Raw genomic sequence first — 17,630 nt, 5'->3', positions numbered from 1 at the left:
ACTAGAAAACTACAGCAAGATGAAAAATCTATTTAAGAAGTTGTGAAGCTAGGCTCACTTGGCAGGACTCAAAAATCCTCCTTTAAACATATTAAGAAAAAGACAATAGAGTAGTAAGTCTCTAGTATGGTGGTTACTATCAGAGAGGTCAAACTATTCTCTGAAGCAAATGCAATTTTCCTTTGAGTTTATTTTTTCTTTAACTGACATTTGCTAAGTGAAAGGGACGTATGACAAAAGATCATGGGTAATAGATCATTTCCCTTATATTACGAGATAAGAGAAAAATACTATCAGTCAGTTACAAGGTACCAAATTGCAGTGCTATAGTTCAGCCCAATTTAAACCTGCTTGAGAGTACATGACTGGCTTTGATAAAATACATGTAATTAACTCACTTGGATTGACTGAATTATTAAATTCTGAATAATGCCATTCACTGTGAATTCTAATAGCATATTCAGAGAGAAATCTCTAGAAATTACATAACACTTACCATTGTAGGATACTGTGATGCAGAAGGTTGCGGCTGATATACCGAATGCATTAAAAATTGTTGCTGAAGTATTTGTTGCTGCTGCATTGCATGTTGATACTATAATGAGAAAGATAATTTCATCAATATTACTCATGCCTTTTTTTGTGCCAGTCTTTTTTTTTTAAGTATTGATCTTACTGTAACAATAATTTGGGTACTCAGTAGTCCAAATACCAATGTATTAGTCAGTAAGCAATTATTTGTCAGTAAATGGCTACACTTTACATGCGCTTATTGGAAATGGTATCAGAATTATCAGTGAAACATAACAGATTCAGCTAAAACCATTTCCAACACAGTTTAAGAATGTTGGAGGGAAAGCCTAAACTTAAACACATTTACCAGCTGATGAAGACCCTGAAGTGACTTGTGTCCTGGCCTCATTACAGTAAATTCCCACTCTCCTCTATCTCCCCCGCTTCAATAATATCTTCTAGTCATCCAAGGGCACCACCTACTTAACTACCCACCACTCTAGGTCTAACAGTCAAGAAAAGGAGGGAGACACCCATGAGAAGTGTCATACATGTAACTGGCTCAAAAATACTTCAGGAAATGATGAAAGGATGATAGTGGCAGTCATTACATCAAAAACAGTTTAGTGAAACTAGAAATTTGCAGGTTGTGGTGAGGCAAAGGACAGAACAGAACTTATGGTCATTCTTTCTATGTCTCTCCTAACTCTATCACCCTTTACCATACACATACACACCAACCCAGGCAAAAAAAAAAAAAAACAAAAAACTAAGACGATGCTACTTCTGAAAGCTTAATATCACCTTTCCAACAACAACGTAATTAGACTATGTATCTGAACTCAAACCATAAACTAAAACAAGATGATATTCATCATAAATTGCAGTGTTTATTCATAATGCCAAATGATTTGCTTCATAAAGTCATGATGTAAACTATTTCAATAGTGTTCTTAAGTACCTCACAGAATGCAAATAAAATACATATTCTTTGATAATCAGAAAACTGAGCAAAATGTTCACTTGGATCTAGAATTCAAGGTGCCTAGGTACAAAAGAGAATTCACTGATATTCAAAAGCTGCATGAATTTTCCCACACTACTTCCCTATCTAAAGTAACAAAAGAATTACCTGCTGCATATAAACATCCTGATGCTGCTGTTGCTGCTGGTGAGGATGGCGATGCTGTAAATGAAGTTGCTGCAATCTCCAGTCTCCCTGCTGTAGCTGCTGAAGAACTCTGTGCTGCTGTGGAGGCTGATGAAGGGGCCCCTGGCCTAACAAAATCTCAGGGCCGCTTCCAGGTCTAAGTGCTCCTAAAAGAGGTTTCCAAAAACTTCTATTAACATACTTACAAATTTCAATAAAATGGCTGGATTTCAAAACATTCATTTCAATATTCATTTAACCAAGGCATTTATATATCATTTTATAATATACAAAATCCACAGAGTCTCAAAGGATTATTTACTGTAGTTCTGAGTACCCGGGAAAGTTAATTTTGTGAGCTACAACTCTAAATAAGTCAATGTCTTAGAAATACTTTATCTTTCACACTTCAACTCTCCATGAACACAGCAGCCCTGCCAGTTTGCTCCGTATTTCTCAACTGTATCGTGCAGTTAAAAGTCTGTGTCCCTGCTGAAATGATTCTCTCCATCTAGAATGCCACTTTCCACCCACTGCAATTCTTCTTATTCTTTAAAGTTTAGCTCAAATCTCTCTTCCTTGTTCCTTCATCTAATAATTTATCTACATCTAATAATTTCATTCTGCCTTACACATATTAATTGTTTGCAGGGCTATTTCCTAACTAGGGCCCATGAGTGATGGGGTGATGACTTACTTATCTCTTAGCATCCTGAAGAACCTTTTATATAACAGATGCTCAATAGATGCTACTGTAATTAATCTATTAACAGTCTCCTAAATGGTTACCTACTTATAAGCTTCATAAATTTTACCCTAAGAAAATCCTATGAATAAACTTTTGAAATTAATGAAAAAGGTAAGGCACACACAATATCAGAAAGAGGAAATGAAATATACCATAATTTCTATATTCTCTTCCAATGAGTTAATGTAAATTCAAATGAACTAGTCAATCCTAAGAGGAAAAAAGGAAGTAGAAAAGGATTCTTTTTCACTGGTGTTAATATCTTTAAACTTCCCCAAGCCTTAAGTACAGCACCTCTATGACAACAGTTTTATAACTATTTCTAATTCTTCCAATTATAAGAAAGTGCTTGTTCATTTTAATTACTCCTGATAATATTTATAAAAATATAAAGAAAATTAAAACTGTACTTCCACCACACAGACATAACCACCATTAACCTTTTAAGTGTCTTTCTTTACAGTTGGAAGAACATCAAAAAGTTAAGCTCTTCAGCTATACATTCTTCTTTTAGGGTCCTGATGTCTAGCTGGAGAACACTCATGGCTGGGGGTCAAGTCCAATCACAAACCAAAGATTTTCATGCAATAACTCATGAGGCTCACTGCTCACCCTCACAAACTGTGACTTTTCTTTAGTTTCATCAAGCTGAATAGAGCTCCTTGGTTTTCAAGTCAAGCCACAGAGCACCAGAGAACTCCCAAACAACATCACAACAATCCCACATGAAAACAATGCTTCCAAGTACATCATTAAATCCTACTATTATTCCTCACTTTGCAAATGATAAAACTAAGGCTCAGAGAAGTGAGTTCACAAAGTTAAAAACAAATGGTAAACTGGAAGAAAATATTTACTTGGCAAAGCTAATATTCACAATACATAAAAATAAAAGAATAAAAAAACAAGACAAATCTCAAAAAAACCTGCAAAAGATAATTCACAGAAAACAGCCAGTAATCTTATGAAAGAATACTATTAATCAGGAATATTGAAATGTAAACAAAAAAGTTTTACCTATCAATAGGAAAACATTTTTAAAAAGCAATACTATCAAGTGTTGGCAAGAGCACTCACACTGTTGATGGTAGTGTAAATTTCTATAGTGCTTTTGTATAATAATTTGGCAGTATCCAACAAATTTTAAATTAGTATACTTTTTAATATCTCCTCAAAAAATGCCCTGACACGTAAATCAAAAGTCTGTTTTAAGAATGTTGGCCACAACATTATTAATAATAGCAAGTATTGGAAATAACTTAAATGGTTATATAAGCTATGGTATAGTAATACTATGAAATATCATATATCTATCAAATATTACATAGTAGATCTATATGTACTGACATGCAAAGCTCTCCAAAATATATTCGGTTAAAAAAAAAAATCACATTGCAGAGAACTATGTATAGTATGAATCTGTTTATGTTAAACGCAACATGAATTATCTGTATCTGTGTGTATATATATATGGAAAAACATAAAAAAAGACTGGGAGGATGCAAACTAAACTGCTGCCAGTTTACTCTGGGAAATAAAGGAATGGGAGACTTCTACATTTTTCTCTGAATAGTTCTATAATGTCTTAATATTTTAAAAGAATATATTCATGTGTTACATTTTGAATAATATTTAACGGGGGAAGAAATGGTAAAAAATGCACATATGGGGGAGAAATAGTAGTATTTTTCCAACTTAAGTTGGAAGTACAGAAGAAAGAGAAATGTCATCCTGACATGAGGAACAGGCCTGACACTCATAGCCAGGTTTTAGTGTTCTCCAGATGAACATAAACCATTTCATAAAACACCAACGTCAGACAGAGCCACACTGTGACCATGATAAGCCAGGACAAAGCCACTCCATAGTTAGGTCTGAACATTGACAAAATCAAGAACACTGTCCAAACTACAGAAGTGACCAAGACTCTCTTTGTCTTGTCTGAGATGACTGACCACTGCTTCTTTACCAGCTGAGCCTTTAGCCTATCTCCTTCTAAATGAAATTTACTAAGATAACTAATGATATCATACCCCAGCTTCCTGATAGCTTCCAATCCAAAGCAAAGCCATACTCCTTAAAGTCTCCCCAAAACTACTTAAAATAAGCCCAAATCCTTAATAATGCTTTTTAAATACCATCGTACTGAGACACTCCCACAGATTCCCATGATATATGAGGAATACAAGTTCGTTCCTGGTGGTCTTTGGCTAAAGGCCACTGATACATGATAAACTAATAGTATCTTCAAACCAAAAAAATGAAGAAAAAAGAGTAATTAACATTGAATGCTTACTATGAAACAGAATTTTCCTAGATGCCACACACCTGTTATTTACTAATAACAGGAAAAGTCATTGTTATTCTCATTTTATAAAAGAGAACAGTGAGGTTAAGAAATGATAAAATGGGAACACAAAAGATTTCAAATTCTCCTATTTTCCCTCTTCCATGGCCTACTCCTCCATCTAGTGTACCTGATCACCACAGGTTTGAAACAATATGTCAGGTAACGTAATCCTCCCTGAGCATATACTTTATTTCATAGTAATAACAGCAGTTAATAGTTAACATATCTTAAGGACATATTACGTGGCAGGGATTATATTAAGCAGTCATTTAATCCTGACAGCAATCCTATAAGATAAGTATTAGTATTTTCCTAACATATATTACTAATAAAGGGAAGAAATAGGACATAAATCCAGGTTCACACACCTCAAAGTGTGGGATCTTAACCATTAGAAGATCCTAATTGAAAACATTTTAACTTTAAAACAAAAGATATATCATGAAATAAAGTGCCAAACAGGGTTTCCTTGGAACAGGACTTCAGATTATACCCCTGACCCTTGAGAGAACAAGTTTACTCTCTAATATTAGGACTATTTCCTTAGGGAAAAATTTTTTTTTATTCTACACTATATCATAATGCTTAGGAGATATTTTAAATTAGAAAAACGATTTTTCTCAAAATGAGAAGACAAATTTCTATTTTGTAATGTCTACAAGGTCCAATACAGACGCCTTTGCCAAGACTCTAGAGTCAGTACAAAAACATATAACTTTGTAAGGCTAGGGTTTCAACTTCCTCCTTTCCAATACAATATAGAACTTTCTATACTCTTGAACTTTATTAATACCACAAACCAAACTAGTTGATGACTCTAGGGACAAGCATATTGTGAGCTTTCTATATCATATTTTTATATGCCAGTAACTTACCTTTGCCTACAACTTTAAGAAAATATTAGTTCTGTTTTAGATTGTAACAGAAAGTTTCTTAAAAGCATTCTGTTATCTACTTCACAATAGTAAGTTTGCCAGTAATTTACACTCCTAGGAAATCAAGCCAGAAAAGGTTTGTCTACATTAACTGTAAAGGGGATGAGGCTGGCAGGGCTGCATTACCTTTCGGCCTGTGGTTACCAAATTCACCAGGAGCAGGGACTTTAACTGGTGTTGCTGAACTTTGAATGGTCAGCACACTGGGAGTGGTAGTAGTAGAGTTGGCTTTTGGTCTTTGTCTTGGTGCAATTGAGGTTTCTGTTGGTCCAATGGTATCAGTTATTCTACAACAGAAAAATACATTTCATACCAAATATTAGCATTATTTCTAACTTACTCTTTGTTCTATACAGCAGCTATTTCAACAGATGTATTTTAATTATGATGATGATCATATTAGTCTTCTTGGCGCCTTCCTAAATCTCAACCTCATATATTATATATTTAATGAAGACAGGAAAATAACATAAACCTAACGATTTCTTTAAACTATTCATAAACTGCCACTGAAGCTGGCAGACAAAGAGTATAAGATTGCTCTTAAAAAGATGAAATAAAGGAAACAAACAGAAACCTTGTTATAAGGTTTTGGACAAAATTGAGAGTCAACTCTCTAAATCAGTCAGAGAAATGAAAATAAGAAACAACAAATAACTGTCTTCCTTAGCTTGGACTCTAGGCCTAAGAAAGAAAAGACTGCACCCTAGAACATGTAAAACAAAAGAAGCCAAAACTTTTAAGAAATGAAGCTACCTGCTTACATTCTGCTTTTTCAATCTTTAACTTTGCCTTACTTAAAACACTGAATGTAAATTATATAAAACCTTCCCACTAGGACTTAGTTTAGGCCACAGACATGAGTAGTCAAGTGGTAAGTATAATTCTGAAAGCAAGAAACACTAAATATAATTTGAGAAGACATAGATATTTGTTCTCCTTCGTTAAAAACACCCAAGAAAAATCTTTAACATATATTTACTAACTTTGCTTTCTATAAATTCAGTACAAAAACTCAAGTAAGAGTCACATGTTACCTTTTCAACATGACTGCAATAAAATCTCACATTTCCTGAGCATATTTTCAAATGATTTAATACTTAAAATTTTTGCATACATATGATTTATTGAGTGCACATCTGTAACTGCACCAATCCACAGGTCTTTCTTATATCTGTATGTACCACAAGAGGGAGCCCTGTTCACAACTATCTTTCTGAGAAAGGACGTGAAATCCAGAAAATCAGAGAAATACATTGCATGTGTGCTATTTTCTAAATATAACATTTATGTTTTAGATGGCATGGGAATGGTACAAGTCATATGAAAATTGAACTAAAAGGCAATAAAAGATCATGTATACATATAACCAACCAGATTTCATTTTAATAATCAAATATTTCTTGAGTTCAAATTATGGATGTAGCACTAAAACCAATACTATACTCTGTATGCTCAAGTAATTTGGAGGAAATAGTGTATACAATCTTTCTATTTGTCTATCCACTCTTTATTAAGTGGGTAGTATAGGCCAGATCTCACTCTGCTTTGTTCTTGCTCTAAATCACTCTCTATAGAGATTCATAACACACATGAGTATAATAAACCTCTGAAAAACATATTAAAGCTCTGCAGACTTTTTTTGGTCTAATGTTTTTTAATTTATTGTAGCAATGTGCCAATATCTAACAAACAATATCCAGAAAATACCCAGAAAACATGGCACAATACCCTGTCTTCAAAGACTTTACAATGTACCTAGGGAGAGATGAAACATGTTCATGAAAATAGAATATAATATGGCAAAAATAATCAGTGCCAATCTAGTACTGTCAAGAGTTTCATGGAGGAGTAATTCTACCTTTAACTTAAACTGGTTAGTGAAGGTATCAGGCAGAAAACTGGAGATAAAAGTGTGTGTGTGTGTGTGTGTGTGAGAGAGAGAGAGAGAGAGAGAGAGAGAGAGAGAGAGAGAGAGAGAGAGAGAGAGAGAGAGATTTCACTAGGCAGTGAAAAGAAACTAAGCATTCTGAAGAAATGGGAAGAAAATGCCTGGACAGAGTAGGCAAAGTGAAGATACAAACTTGACTGAAATAAAAGACTGAGTAATTACTGCTATCAACGCTGCTGCACAGCCTCCTCTGCAGTATTGAAACAGACACAGAACTGTTTTCTCTGCTTCCCTTCTTCTCCTTCCTATCACCTGACCGATCTTAATTAACACAGACCCTCTCTCTCAACTCTTAAAATCCTTCAGTGTTTTCCTGTGCCAGTACAGTGATTCTCAGCCTTTCCACCTTTCAGCTGTGTTACATAAGTTTTACGTTTTTAACAATTCCAAGGGCAGATGCAGATTTTTAGGCTTTTCAGAAGTAAAGCAAAAAAGTGCCACAGACTGAAGGCAGGGCAGATGGATAACATTCATAAAAGCTTTAAAACATGTAAATAATGGTAATAGCTATTTAAAGATTTCTCCAGGGTGTGGCTCTATAGTGTAGTGTTTAGCATGTCTGCTTTACATGCAGAAAGTCCTGGGTTCGCACCCCAGGTGGAGCCACGGACCAGACTCCAGGTATGTGCCATGAGCGCGTGAAAGGAGATGCTCTACGCCTTCAGAGATACAGTTTTTAAGAGGAGCCAGCAGCAGATCAGGGGTAGAAGTGGGGAGAAGGGAATTAAAGAGGGGGGAAAATAAAATAAAAAATAAAGATTTCTCCAACACCCCTCCACCCCCATAGAAATATGCCTTTTACATGGAAAAAAGACTAACAATTCTTTATTATTAGGTTTTATACACATTTACATTTTTTTCAAGTTCTTTACTGTTATTATCAATATAAAATAAACTTAAATTATTGACTAATTAACACCAATGAATCTTGCTTTTTATATGCATGTGTATAGATTTTAACATACTATGAATAGCACTGAATTTTAGCTGTGTTAACTATTTCATATGCTTACAACTGTATTGCTATAACTTGTATCATCGTAAAAAGATAAAGCATTCTTATTCAGTTGACTCATGCTTTTTTAATCTTTATCTACCTTCTTAAAGATTTAATCACTGACAAAATAATCATTTAAAAAAAGTAACAATAAAATTCAGCTGACAATTCTATAATACTTCATAACTACCACTCAACTATAACAGCAGTTGCTAACTACATCGAGGTCATAGATAGGAGAGACTGCTGGTTATGCTGGATTCCTGCAAGTCAGATGTAACTTTACTCCTTTGTTCCTTATTCAAGAGTATTTTAAAATTCAAGTGAATGAAGATAATATTTTTAGAGTGATGCCATATTTTTTTAAAAACTAAGTCATTCCCAAATGATATTTTAACAATTTATAAATAATAGATTATTTATAACACATCTCACAACCAAGTCCAAAATAGAACTGACTGCAAGACTGAAAATTCACTGGCCTAAATGCCAAAGGCCAAATTTCTCAACATGACACATAAACAAAGTTGCTCTTGACTGGCATTTACCTACCTCTTCAGCTTCACTTCCCACCACTCCTGTAAGTGTCCCTTATGCTCCAGTCTTGCAAAGGCCATTCTTGCCTTAAGCACGTGCCTGCTATAGTTTCACACCCCATCATTCCAGGTGATGGACTGTTTCTCCTTCAAGCAACAGCTCAGCCCCCGCACTCTAAGGAAAGAATTCTTTCTGCGCTCCAGTTTACTCTGCTCCTCACCTTTCCTGAGTTGCCTGATATCTATCAGGTTGGGACTGTTTACTTGTCTATCTTCATTAGGATATGAACTCCTTGGGAATAAACATTGCTTCTTTTTCTTTGCATTTCCAGTATCTACATCTTGCATATAACAGGTACATGGACAAATATACTTTATGGATTTTATATCAAATAAAATACTCTTCGCAGAAGAAAATACAGTACAGAAAAAAGCTGTGACCAAGAAATCGCCCCAAATGTAACATTATACCTGATATCGCATAATATATAATATGATCATCTAAAATATAGTCCTGCTTATTAACTTTTAAGCTCAAAAAAGTGCAAGGAAAAAAGTCATTAATTTAATCATTAATCAGATTCGGGTCTTAACCTACATATTATGTGTCAAAGTTATTAATGCAGTAAATAACTATGAAAAATGATTTAAAACATTTTATTTCTTTACCGGTCTTAAAAGTAGTATCATTATAACCATCCATTATAAATTATACATAGTAATACACATTCTAAATATTAGCATATAAATAATAGTTTATGAATTTAGAATACTCTAATAGTTGCCTGTAAGAGCTATTTTTTCTTTCCTTAAATTAAAAAATTATACTAGCTTTAAACTCAAATGTAACATTTCATATATTAGAGCTGGCATGTGATGAATAATGACAACCCCCTATGACCCATTGTGACTTGGCTAGTTACATAATTCTTTCTTGATTTCTTAAAGTGAGCTGTTCAAATGAGACTGACAAATTCCGTCTCTAATACAAAAATGCTTATTTTGTACTTGTTATCTAAACTCTACACCACATGCAGTAAGGAACACAATATTTCTTGTGAGTGTCGATGATATTTAATTAATTACATTTGCTATGACTGAAAAGAAGAACTATTCCTTTTTTAAAAAGCCTTTTCAAATTTCAGCATAACTTTGTCTACCTGGCTTTTATTTGGCTTTTCCTAGAAGCTGCTTCACTAGCAGTCATCGGTTCAGGAAGAGCTGAAGGAATAGAAGAATTCTGGAAAAACAAAATAAAACTTTTCATTTTAATTTTCATTTTAATAGCAGAAAGCTTTAAAGGCTACAGATATATTCTTAAACTTAAAAAGTATTGTCTGTGAGATACTATTACTTTCACCTCAAATACCTACAAATTATCCACATATATCTATATCTGCCAGATCTAATCTGCAAATATCACTGCGTGTTACACAAATATTACTTTCATATTCATGTGCCACAGAAACCCTTCAAAAATAAACAAAAATATCATTACATCCACTTTACAAATGAGTAAATTTTGGCTAAGAAAAAAGGATTATATTATACTTGTAAATCAATGACTTTCACACTTTGAGAAAAGGAGCCAACATCAAACATATGGGTAAAGTGTTGTTTACATATTGCAAACAATTTTCATGACACTGCCTGTAAAATCTAGAACACAAAAGCAGAGGTTTTACTCCTCTGTTTATGCTCTATATAATGTCTGGCTTATAGCAGGTATCAATAAATATTTGCTGAATGAAAAGCTAAAAATCTACAGTCTAATGTCATAGCTACTTTCATTACTAGAATGTTAGAACTGCATGGCTTTCAGTTTCAGCAAAGAATACAGTACACTGACATAGTAAGGACTTCAGAAAACAAAAAAGAAAACTTCCTTCCTTCTTTTTCTTAGTGGGGTGGATTATGTGATATACAAAGGAAAGCCTATAAGAACAAGTGAAGCAAGAATGATCTTTACAAAGTTGAGAATGGCTTGAAATTAGTGATGATTCTGGACCTTCAAAATTAGCAGAGACATGCCATACAGTTAAGTTGATGTACTTAAGTAGCGTGCAGACACTGAATATAATTCAAAGCCTTTGAATGACATTAGCTATTACCAACTCAGCACCTTCCATGGACTAGGTATTGGGTTTTACATTTATTATTTGTAGTCTTTATAATTTGTTTTACAGAAAAAAAAAAGAACATTAAATAACTTCTCAATCAATATGGCCCTCCATATCTGCAAGTTTAACATTCGTGGGTTCAACGAAACTTGGATCAGAAGTGTTATTTGGAAAAAAATGTTATGTTGTTGCCGACTTGTATGTAGTTAGGCCTACAGTGGTTGCATGTGTACTAACATGTACAGACATTATTTTCTTGTCATTATTCCTTAAACAATGCATTGTAGTGGGTATTACATGTAATCTAGAGATGATTTAAAGTATACAGGAAGATGTGCATAGGTTATATGCACATACTATGCCATATTATACAAGGGACTTGAGCATCTACAGATTTTGATATCTGTGGGGGGGCAGATCGGGGTCTTGGAATCAATCTCTAGCTGATACTGTGGGATGACTGTATACAAAATCAGTTACTGATAAAAACAGAATTGAACCCAGGTCTCTCTGTTTCCAATGCCTATGCTCTTCACATCAAAAGTAATCAAACTTTCTCAGTATACAGAGTGCTCAGTGTCTCAGTAATTTTTCATGATACCCCTAGCTCCCTCCACCAAAAAAAATCTAACAGTCCTATTCTTTTTTAATAGTTTTGCCCAAACAACTTAATAATTATTGTTTGTGCTGTGTCAGACAGATGTCATTGTGTTTCTTTCAAACATGCAAAATATCACGCAGTGCCCCCAAGTTTACTGCAGCTCCCCAGGGCACTTCAGTGCAGTTTGGCAGCTGTGGCTTTATATCAAAAATACTAACACAAACACACTATTAGGCCATGTGTCATGTAACAGTCATGAAACAAGTAACTCTGAAAGTAAGTGTGTGTGTGTGTGTGTGTGTGTGTGTGTGCACGCATTTATCTGTATGTAATAAAATGAATTTTAAATTCATATCTCACTTAAGAAACTACTTACATTGATATTGGAGACTGGACAATCCTTTTTGGCAAATTTAAATGCAAAATAGGACACTTGAAATATATCAGGTCTACGCTCTGGATCTGGTTCAAGCATGAACCCTACAAGAACAGATAAAATGTTAGCAAGTTTCACGGAACCCAGAAGCTATCTAGGAGCACATTAAAAGGATTATATATATGTTTCCATTCTAAGATCAGTGATGATTCCAATCAATTTTGTTGATGTTTATAGAAAACATAGAAATTGTTATTTATACATGAACTTAAAGCATTCTCCCAAGCTAAAGACGAATCAGTCACAGAAAAGCTCTGCACCAGAAGTATTCATTAACGAATATGAATATTCTTCTGAGAAAGTGACACAAAACAAAAAGTGACTTTAGTGAACACTAAGGAATCATTCATGATGGTTCCAGGGCCATAGCAGGAGTCCTTAATTTCATTACTGTCTAAAATACCTCTACTAATTTTTAAGTGACCTTGAATCATTGAGAAAAGACTAAATTGTGTGCATTATAATCTATTTAACAAAGTAATACAGGGTTGACAGTATAGATTTCCAAAAACATTCTTTCTTTCCATACTGATGCTAACAGTATTCAGTATAGTTCTATATTTAACATGTTACACATACCTGTTCATAAGTATGAGATGAATTTTATGGCTCTATTATGAACAGATTTCACACTAACTTTACAGCATTGCTTGAAATCCTGGACCTTTTTCCTAACCAAAATGACCAATACCATTTATCTGTTTCTTGAGTGACTTATTAATTTACAATTTCAGAAGTTTTATACTCAATTCTATAACTACAAAATTCATATTTTGTTAAGACATCTCCATGTTCTAACTCTGATTCACTGATTAACTCTTAAGATCTTACAATTTTCAAATCATTTTTTAAACATATTTGAAATGTAAGATTTACAGCTTTAATTAGGTAATATTCTGAAATTTGCTGATAAATTACATAGAAAGATCAAACTATATAAACAGCTAAATTAAAATTATAAATCAAAATGAATCAAATCTTCCTTTCAAATTTAAGTAATTTTTAAACAATGTATAATACATCTCCAACAGCATGATAAACTTATTTTGTTTAAAAACACAGTTGTTAGGCGAGTGACAGCACAAACACAGCAAAAATTTATTTGAGAAATTATGAACTCTGTTTCTTAAAATATTCTACATGTAACTTGATTTTATGTACTTAAAAAGGCTAACATACATAACTTGTGAAATGATTTACCATTTTGTCACTACTGTTTGATGGAAATATCTAAAAACATTTAAGTAGAATATTTATTAGCTTATATTCAACTTCATTTCGGAAAAGATTTGAGGAATCTACAAGGTTTATTTTATCCTCCAAAACCATATTTTATTTTGATATCAACAGATATTAAATGTTTTAAAAGTAACAACAGTCCATGACATGGGATAAACTTTAATAGAATTTTAACAATACTTATTCAAATAATTTTTAAAACCAAAGAAATTACAAAAAAACCCCAGCAAACTCACAAACTTAAGATTCTATTTTTCTCTTCTAACGATTCAGTTTATTTGGCTTTTAAAATCTAATTTCAAGAATAACTAGTTATACATATTTATTCCTATAAAGGACTTGAAGTAGAATACAAACTATAAAATTTTTTGAATATATGACAATATTAAAACTAATGGAAAAGTAACAGCTAAAAGAACAACAACATCAACAAACCAGGATGTCAGTAAAGAAATTGCATATTATTTGGTCTTATAAATGTAGACCGCAAATTTAGTCTCTACTTTCTAGCTGTAGACAACAAATAGGGCAACATGATCCATTACATGAATCACAGTTTTTAACACAAAAATAAAACAGGTGCTAAGAAAAAGCACTATTCCTGATACCAAAAGCAAAGAGTAAATTCTCCTTTGAGTCTTTCTAAAGATGGCTCACACTGAGTGAATACTATCTGTAAAGAACTGCAATGAGTGACACAGGGTAATGTCTTACACTCTCCTCCTTCCATGTGGACCAGTGACATAACACCTAAATGCAGTTCAGTAGAACAAATTCTATAGGGGTAGAGAACAGAACAGTATGAGAAAATACTCTCTGGACTAGTTTAAGCTAGGAAAAACTTTAAGTAGCTAGACAGAAAGAAAATGATCCTTCAGGCAATTCTACACATTTTTTTCTTTCACAATAGATGAGAAGCATTGGGAGGTAATAAATAAATTTGACATTTTATATTCTATAACCAATACCTGTACAGGTAATTTTATCTCTCAAGTTAAGCATAGCATAACATCCTCTAATGATTAGGTAGCCAGGCTGTGGGGAGATATGCTATCACCTTATAAGGAAACAAAAGGAACTCCAACTCCCCTGGCTTATGTTTCCATGTGGGAATACATTCGCAAGAGCCAGTTTGTCTAACTGTACCGATCCCATTTATGTAACATAAAATCAGTTTAAAACGTCTAGCATTTATTTTAATAAGTAAAACAAAATACATCAGAATGCATTAATGTGGTAAGTATAAGCAATGTCTCGTGAAATGTTTCATGCATGCACGTACACGTGCGTGCCAGATCATTACTGCGGATCGCAAGTGAACAGTTTGAAAACCATTGTGCTAGTGACCTCTATTACTATAACTCACTCCCCTCCAACAGAAAGACAGCAATTTATCTAATTGTTAGACTAGGGGTTAAAAAGGAATAAGCACCCACACAGGCCCATCTCTGCTTTTTCTTTCAGAACAGTTTGCCCTCAGGACATATATGTTCTCTGCAAAACCAAGTTTTGCAAGTGGCCTACTTCTGTGGAAGAAGTCTAAGGTTTTCCAGCATTGCCTATGACTGGGTGTAAATAAACCTGGGGGCTGACTACAGATTAAAAGGCCCACTTGGCATCATATCTAAATTTCATTCTGCAATCTACTTTATCAGTTTATAGTTTTACCTGACAATCTCCCATACCCCATCTCTGATTTGGTTCTAAATTCAAAGTATGAAGAGGTTGAAACCCATAAGTAGAAAAACATGGCTACATTTTTATCTCCGAATATTTTTATACTGGATATTATCAGCCATTAAAAAAGAAAAAGGACTAATATAAAATTATATTGAATGTCAACTCTAATTGAAAAATAAAAAGAAAAAGGAAATAAACTCAATAAGGCATCTTTAAGCATTTAAATTAAATGACATAATTTCCTAAACTATCCAAAAGAATGGGTTGCAAAATATACTCCTAGACTACTGAATGACAGAATCTGAAGTGCAAAAGTATCAGCTCTAATCTAGCTAAACATTGAGGCCTATCTACAAAGAACAACAGCTTCAGTTTTATAAGTAGTTGATCCAAAGTCATTTTTCTCTCACAATTGAACCTCAACTGTAGTATTTATTAACCCCTAATTCATGACAATAAAACTGTTATCAACTACAAAAATGTGCTCTTGAGGGGAACAAATAAATTAAGGAGCACCTGTGTCCAGTTTATCTAAGAGATTAAATTAAAAAAAAAAGGCAGAGAAGCTAGAAAACATCCTTGTTTACTCAACTTAAAATGATCATGTGAACCATCATGGGACCATTTCCACTGTCCCTGATTCTACTGCAAATATAAAATCAACATTTAAAAAGTTATCCACATAGATAAAAGACTACTTCTTTGTTGCTCTTAATTGGGTGAATCTTTCTATTTACGCAAATATTAATACAACCCGAGAACACAAAATAGTCTCAGCATGAGAGCTGGTATGTGATTAAACCACCATAGTATTTCCAACTGATGTCAAAGACATATCTGATTAAAAAACACTTATCCAAGGCAGTTGAATTAATTACGTTTGTACTAATTTTGCATAGTAAAGTACAACATCCATGCATGCTCCAACAAAAAGAGCAGCTGAAGGAGCTGCTGCTGCTGCAGCAGTGGCCAGGTTAAATTATGGTTTAATCAAGGGCTCAAGCCAAAAATTAAATAAAGGAGTTCCCATTCAGTTACACAGAACGATGGATTCATGCCTGGGCCAAAGTAAAAGTTAAATCATCATCTTTAATCTAACAGCTCGGCGAATTTAATGGGAAAATCTAAAGCCTCTAAAGAATGTTCCTGCTTAAAATTTAATTTTTTCTTTCCAAAAAGACATTTTTTTCTCTGCCACAGACGTCCAATTACAAGTAATTTACCTGAAAAGAGAAACACCCACTCTAATTTTGCAACTGCAAATACATCAAGCATTAACTTATTTTTATCTGTTAACCTATGGAGATTATTAAAGAAACTTACATGTTAGGTATATATGTCTTAAATACTTTATTCTGTGGACTACTACTGCAAACTACTAATTAATAGCCATAATAAATGTGTTCAAATCATAACTAAAACATTAAGTGGCACTATAAATATGCCGGCATAGTTTACTTGGGATAATTCTGGTCGCTGTTCCTAAAAGTTATTGATCAGAGCCCTTTCTCTACATCTCCCGGAGCCATTGACTGAAAACCTCCAAAGAAATCCTATCTTAAGCAGGATGGAAGCCCTTCAAAAAGTTAAAAATAGAACAAATATATAATCTATCAATTCTATTTCTGGTTATGTATTAGAAGGAAACAGAAACACTAACTAGAAAAGATATCTGCACCCCCATGTTCACTGAAGCATTATTTACAATGGTCAAGACATGGAAGCAACCTAAATGTCCATTAAAGGATGAATGGATAAAGAAAATGTGATACACAGAAAGAGAGAGAGAGAAAGGGGCGGGGTGGGGGGAGAGAAAAGACTATTATTACTCAGCCATTAGAAAGAAGGAAATCTTGCCATTCGAGACAACATGAATGGATCTGAGGGCATTATGCTAAGTCAGACAAAGGAAAGACAAATACATTTATATGTGGGATCTGTTTAAAAAAAAAAAAAAAAAAGCCAAACTCATAGATACAGAGCAGATTGGTGGTTGCCAGAGGTGGGGGCTGGAATGTGGGCAATGTGAGTGAAGATACAAACTTCCAGTTACAAAATAAATAGTCCTGGGGATGTAATGTACAGCATGGTGACTACAGTTAACAATACGGTACTGTACATATGAAAGCTGCTAAGAGAGTAGATCTTAAAAGGTCTCAAAATAAGGGAAAAAATGGGTAACTATGTGAGGTGACGGATGTTAACTAGACTCACTGTGGTGGTCATTTCACAATATACACATACATCAAATCATATTATATACCTAGAATTAACAAAATGTTATATATCGATTATAAAATAAATAAATTTAAACCAAACAGATAAGCTGCTAAGAGCTAAGATACAGAACTGTAAAGCAACAATAAGTGAGCAC

The 17,630-nt window shown here is 33.7% G+C and overlaps 1 protein-coding gene across 3 annotated transcripts in view; it reads right to left on the bottom strand.

The window, feature by feature from the left end:
• BMP2K (BMP2 inducible kinase) overlaps positions 1–17,630 on the bottom strand; it is a 113,215-nt gene that overhangs the window by 31,185 nt on the left and 64,400 nt on the right. For all 3 annotated transcript variants that reach the window (XM_039845537.1, XM_039845538.1, XM_039845539.1), the window contains exons 8-12: positions 12,278–12,381; positions 10,341–10,420; positions 5,823–5,983; positions 1,646–1,830; positions 497–595 (exon numbers count right to left, since the gene is read on the bottom strand). In XM_039845537.1, the coding sequence (XP_039701471.1) occupies positions 497–595; positions 1,646–1,830; positions 5,823–5,983; positions 10,341–10,420; positions 12,278–12,381 (629 nt within the window). The remainder of the gene's footprint in view (positions 1–496; positions 596–1,645; positions 1,831–5,822; positions 5,984–10,340; positions 10,421–12,277; positions 12,382–17,630) is intronic.

The sequence above is a fragment of the Pteropus medius genome, unplaced genomic scaffold (assembly GCF_902729225.1).
Source record: "Pteropus medius unplaced genomic scaffold, Ma_sr-lr_union100, whole genome shotgun sequence".
Classification (NCBI taxonomy): domain Eukaryota; kingdom Metazoa; phylum Chordata; class Mammalia; order Chiroptera; family Pteropodidae; genus Pteropus; species Pteropus medius.
Note: the sequence above shows the minus strand (reverse complement) of the source record. Positions and strands in the feature narration are given on the sequence as shown.